This window comes from Elephantulus edwardii, unplaced genomic scaffold (assembly GCF_000299155.1).
Source record: "Elephantulus edwardii isolate Elephantulus edwardi_28Jun2011 unplaced genomic scaffold, EleEdw1.0 scaffold00174, whole genome shotgun sequence".
Lineage (NCBI taxonomy): Eukaryota > Metazoa > Chordata > Mammalia > Macroscelidea > Macroscelididae > Elephantulus > Elephantulus edwardii.
Genome location: NW_006399924.1, coordinates 5,332,629 through 5,338,875, shown reverse-complemented (window position 1 = coordinate 5,338,875; position 6,247 = coordinate 5,332,629). Strand labels below are relative to the sequence as shown.

The following is a 6,247-nucleotide window of genomic DNA, read 5'->3' as shown; positions in this document are numbered from 1 at the left end:
TAATTGGGATGGGTCTGTCAGAGGCAGTGTGATTGGCACAGGATAGAGCAGGGTTTAGGGCTGTTGTACATAGGGTCGCTATGAGTCGCAAACGATTCGACGGCACATAACAACAACAACAACCTAGGTGATACATTAATTACGATTCTTATTTTCTTTTTTCTATCTTGTATATTCTTCACTTTCTTAAATGATGATCTTTTAAAAATAAAATTTAAAGATTTATCTGGAACTAAAAATTAACTAAGTAGATAAATTGTTTTTAATAGCATCTCCCAAATAATGCTATCAGAAAACTAAGAATGGAGAGATCTCTCTTTTTTTTAAAAAAAATCTCTTAAAGTTATAGATTTTAGAGCTATAATAGCAAACAGAGATCTGGAACAATCAATTTACTTCTAATTTCTTCAGAATTCTAGAATGCCATAAGCCTAGAACTCATGAAAATAACTGAAAAATAATTCAAATGAGTCCAGTTATGACTGACAAAATAAAACTGGGACAAATAGGAATTTTTAAAAATATGAGTGAATAAAGGAAATGGGCAAGTTCTGGCAGGGGCCTGAAAAGACAGGGTAATGGTGGGCATAGTACAATGATGATTAATTTTATAAGACGTAATGAATGGAAATGATGTGTGAAACGTGAATGAAGACAAGTGTGAAACACAATGCATACAAATTTTGTAAGCAAAACAATGTAGTTGTTGTTAAGTGCCATCAAGTCGTAGACAACTCATATTGACCCTATGAACCAAAGACGTGAACACTTGTATAAATTTTATTGTTTCTCTAAGTTCATAGAGTTTCCGGAGGCAAGCTATTTCAGAAGTGGATGCCACTCCTACTTACAAGCTTGTTTTAATCCATCAAATACTGGCCACCATGAGGGACCATTATCGCATTTGACACATCAGTGTCATAATGTTTACCATTATAGCAACCACAAAAATAAAAATTAAAAACAAAATCAGAAGAGGAAAAATTACATACTGATGCCTTAGGATAGGACACTCAGAAAAAGCATAGGGAGTGTGTTTAGGAGCGTGATTTAGGAGATTGATTATTGCCAGGAATGGAGAGAGCAATCTACATTTAAAACAGAGTGATTGACTGTCATCTTTGATCAAGCCTGTGTCAGTGACAAGATTTGATAGCTATATTACACATAGGCTGCTCTTGTTTTCTAAGGAGATTTAGATTCCAGTAGAACATTAACCCATAATTTGTCCTGTTCCAGTCATTGCTCAGGTTCACCTAAATTTTACAAATTCAGTTCTCTTCCAATTTTGATTTATCAGAAGAAGTGACTGAGTGAGTAAGAACTATTTCAAAGCCCTGCTGAAAATACAGAAACATATCTAAATTGTTAGTTTAATGAAATTTTATTTTTAATTAATTTGGCTTTATTATAATATTTTTTTATTTAGTTGCTAAGCTTTTTCATCATAAACATCATAAGCAGGCCATGCATCCAGTAAGTTACATATGGAAAGAATTTATCACAAATTTCTCTATAAGCCTATACATTTCTGGAGCACCTCCTAAGAATCCCAGATGTTTAAAAGAAATCAACTTCCCTTTCCAAGTATAACACATTTCAAACTTTCCAAATGTGAATCCCCAAGCAATAGAAGCTGTTAGTTGCCGTCAAACAGACTATGACTCATAGTGACCTCATGAACAACAGATTGAAACCTTGCCCTATCCTGTGCCATCTTCACAGTCTCCACCATGCTAAATGCTAATGGATCTCAAAAAAAGCCCCCTCGTTGCTGTCAAGGTGGAATTGACTCGTAGCTGATTCTCCAGGGTTTTTAGAGGCTGTAAATTGCACAGGAAGAGGGTGCTCATCTTTCTCTCTCAGAGCAGCTAGTGGATTCAAGCTATCTATCTGCCTTTGGGTTGGCAGCACAACATATTATCTTATATTTAAATATATAAAAAACATACTAGTTAGGATGACTTCCATCTAATTCTTCATACAAAGGGTACCTACACAGAATGAGGAGAAAATTTAAAAAATACTTAAATTCTCCCAATCTAAGAAGTGGTATACTAGCACTGGTATGGTTTGATAATAAAAATAGCTAATATTATTGAATTCTTTCTATGAGAAGATTAGTGAACAAAGACACAGATACCTGGATTTAAGGTTGGTATACCACTTCTCTAACTTTCTTGAACTCCTGTTTCTTCGTTTATTAACTCATCAAAAAGTCAAAGGTCAGTCATTGCTGTCAAGCCAGACCTGACTCACAGTTGACCTTCTCTAGAGGGTTTTTGGAGATTATAAACTGCATGGAGGGAGACCGACTATATTCCTCACATAGAGTACCTGGTGGATTTGAACCACCAGAAACACAATCTCTCAACTAACAGCACAGATAAGTACTATACTTAGATTACTGCCTCATAAAATTATAGTAAGGATCAAGAGAGCTCTGGTGGCTTAGTGGCAAGAAGTTGCACTGCAATCCCAGAGATGCATGGTTCAAATCCACCAGATGCTCTGCTGGAGAAGAAGAGGTAATCTCCTCCTGTACCAGTCAGATCCGATTTGATGATATACACACACCACACACACACACCACACACACACACACACACACTCTCTCTTTCTCTCTCTCTCTCTCTTATAGTAAGGATCAAATGTTGTGTCTTGTTGTGTTGGAAATGACCCATAGCTGATTCTCCAGTGGGTTTTCAGAGGCAGTTAATCACACTAGAAGAGACAGCTCACCATTATGCTGCTGGCCTCAAATGCCTTCGGGACTGCAGTGCAGCTTCTTGCCACTAGGCCACCAGAGCTCCCTGATATGTGTCAGTTGTTAACAATACTGAAAATTTGGTTAAGAGCCAGCAGCTGCAGGAGCTGACTCTGACTCAGATAAGATAATGCTGTATACTTTGAAACTGTACATTCACTTAACATATAATGCTTCAATGTAACTACTATTCATTTGTTTGTATATATCACTAAAAATCCTCTAAAGAATAATCTCCTGTCTTCTTGTTTACCATTCTCATTTTAATGTCTCATTCATATCATTGTTATTGTAATGGTTACTATAGACTTGATTCTGATTCATAGTGACCCTATACTTGTAGAATAAAACTACTCTACTTGACCTTCAAGGCTGGAGGAAGAGAGCCTTGTTGTGGTATTAAGGGTTTATTGAGAGCTGGGCAATGAATGAAGGTGATGGAAGAAGAATTCATACCTTTGAGCTGTGGTATAGAAGAGCACTGAACATCCCATGGACGGCAAAGAGAACAAATATATGTGTCTTGGAGAAGTGCATTCGGGGTGCTCTTTGGAGGTAAGAAAGATGAGACTTCACCTCACATACTTTGGGCATGTTGCTAGGAGAGGCTATTCCTTGGAGAGGGACATGATGCTGGGAAGGGTGTACAGCTGGCAAAGGAGAGGAAGACCCTCAAGCAGGTGAACTGACATAGTAACTGCTGCAATGGGATACTGTGTGTCAGCAAGTGTGAGAATGGTACAGGATAGAACAGGGGTCAGCTCTTTTGTTCAAAGGGTCGCTATGAGTCATATTAACTTGATGGCATTTTACAACAACTAATCCATTAACTTACTTTGCCATGTGGATGGGTGGGAATATGGGAATAGGGTGTGCTAGCCCAAGGGGACTGACTAGTCTCTCCAATCCACAAAAGGATTGGCTAGTCTTATCAAACAAAACAGATCCAGTGGCAGAACTGAAGGATCTTCCACATCAGCAAAAGCAGCAGCAAGAGAATCCAGTGTGTCCTTCAGAGCTAGAGATTGTTGTGCCAGCCAGACTAGGGCCTATGGGAGCAGAAGCCATAGTAGCCACAGTACAGAACCAGAGAGCTGACTTGAGGAGAACCAAAGATCTAGCATGAGAAGGTATCTGTAACTGGTACACTATGGAACTGGAGCTAAGAACCTTTGCTCAAATTTGTTGGACAACTAGGGCAGAGTAGGGGGTGGGTAGGATTGAGAGCTTTGTAACACTAGCCTAAATATCCTGATGCCTTCTGCTACTAACTGTAATTATAACTTTTTTACTTCTCTGATATAGTTCTGTGTAGTTGTGAGCTATTGTTATGTGCTGTTGAGTAGCTTTGTGACTCATAGCAACCCTTTGTACATTAGTGCTGAAACCTGCTCTATCCTGTGCCAATTTTATTGTCTCTAACACACCTACCCCCATCACCCCATCAATCCATCTCATCGAGGATCTTCTTCTCTTGCACTGTCCCTCCACCCTCCAAAGCATAGCATCGCTCTCCAAGGATTGGTCCCTCCTTGCAGCATGTTCAAAGCATTTCAGACAAAGCCTCAGAATCCTTGCCTCCAAGGACCAGCATGATTTCACCCTCTTTAGGATGAACCTATTTGTTCTCCTAGCAGTCCATGGTATATTCAAAACTCTTCTCCAGCACCACAGTTCAAAGGCATCAATTCTCTTTCTATCATCCCTAGTCATTGTCCAGTTTTCTGATGAATAGCAAGTGATTGCAGAGACCATGCCTGGATCAGGCACACCTTAGTCCCCAGACTGACATTATTACTCTTCAGTACTTTAGAGAGGTCCCTGACAGCAGACTTTCCCAATGCAATTAATCTTTTAATTTCCTGGCTGTTGGTACCAAGAGTGTTGATTGTGGAACCAAGCAAACTAAGGCTGTTAACAATCTCAGCCTCTTCACTGTCTACTATGATGCTGCCAGTCAGCTCAGTCATGAGTTTTATATCAAATTTTGGACTTAGTAAAACAGTAAGATTGGTGTTGGGCTATGTAGAAAGAGGACTGAGTGCATGGGGAACATGTCTGATCTCATAGGAATTGGTTTGTGTTGCTGATGTTGATGGGGATAGTTCCCCTTTGTGAAGTTGGTAAAGGTCATATATGGCCATCTTCATGTGGCTTTTATTCTTTTTATACCTGGTAGCATAGTACTTAAGTGCTCAATTGCTCACCAAAAGGTTAGAAATTCAAAACCACCAGCCATGATGTGGGAGATTCTGTAAAGATTGTGTAAAACCTTGGGAATCCTATGGAGGAGAACTTCTCTGTGCTATAGGGTCATTATGATATTTAAGGCTAAGAACTTTTGAAAGCAGATTACCAGGACTATCTTCTGAGGCACCACTGGGTAGATTCAAACCACCAATCTTTCAGATAGTACTCAAGCACTAATTGTTAGATTATCCAGAGATGCCTTCATTCCTTCTTGCTGTTGGTGTTGTATTGAGTCAGAATTAACCCATAGTCAACCCTCTAGCAGATTGTCAGAGGCTGTAAATTGCATGAAAGGGGATTGCCCATCTTTTTCTTGTGGAGCAACTTCTGAATTGAACCACATACATCTGGGTTGGCAGTGCAATTCCTTATCCCTAAGCCACCAGGGCTCCTGTAGGGTTGTCATGGATTGTATTGACTGAACAGTAACTAACAACAACAAACTAATGAATAAATCTTGGCAGAAGAAAAATGGGCCTTTGCAGGTTTTTGCCAGTAAAAGTTTTAGTAAAGGAGCTATTTATTAACAACTTGTTCCCATACATATTAAACACTGACTGGTAAGAACAGACAGAAAAAATATGGGAAAACTAGAACAGGTCCATATTTATAATCATATAATGAAAAAAAATTTGCTATCAGTTAAGAGAAGTATCACTCACCATCATATTTTGCTAAAACTGCTTGAACATCTGCATAGGCTTGTAGTTCTAAAAGTGATTCGAGGAGATTTTCATGGATGTTCAACATGGTGAGAGGAGGAAATTCTTTCATCAACTGTGTATCAGAAAAAAAAAAGATTGAAGTCATAAAAGAGGACTCAACAGTGCTGAATCAAATCGATGAAAGCAAAGTCTTTTCTTCGACCTTAACAATACTATGGAAATCTAATTCTTAAGAAATGTGTATGAGGTGAGCTCAGGTGGCCTAGTGGCAAGAAGATGCACTCCAATCCCAGAGGTGTGTGGTTCGAATCCACAGATGCTCTGCTGGAGAAGGAGGGAAAATCTCCTGTACCGGTCAGATCCAATTTGATGGTACACACACACAAAATAATAAAATAAAAATAAAAAAAAGAACCATGCATGTGCATGTTGTTGTTATTCACTGATATTAAGTCAGAATGAAGTCATAACTGATACTCCAGAAGATTGTCAGAAGTGGTAAACTACACAGGACATTGCATCTTTTTCTTGCTGAGTTGCTAGTGGATTGGAGCCACTTACACTT

General features: G+C 38.9%; 1 protein-coding gene across 3 annotated transcripts in view; it reads right to left on the bottom strand.

Annotated features, from left to right (window-relative positions):
- ST7L (suppression of tumorigenicity 7 like) overlaps positions 1–6,247 on the bottom strand; it is a 225,030-nt gene that overhangs the window by 97,324 nt on the left and 121,459 nt on the right. For all 3 annotated transcript variants that reach the window (XM_006895714.1, XM_006895713.1, XM_006895715.1), the window contains exon 9: positions 5,680–5,794. In XM_006895714.1, coding sequence (XP_006895776.1) covers positions 5,680–5,794 — 115 coding nt within the window. The remainder of the gene's footprint in view (positions 1–5,679; positions 5,795–6,247) is intronic.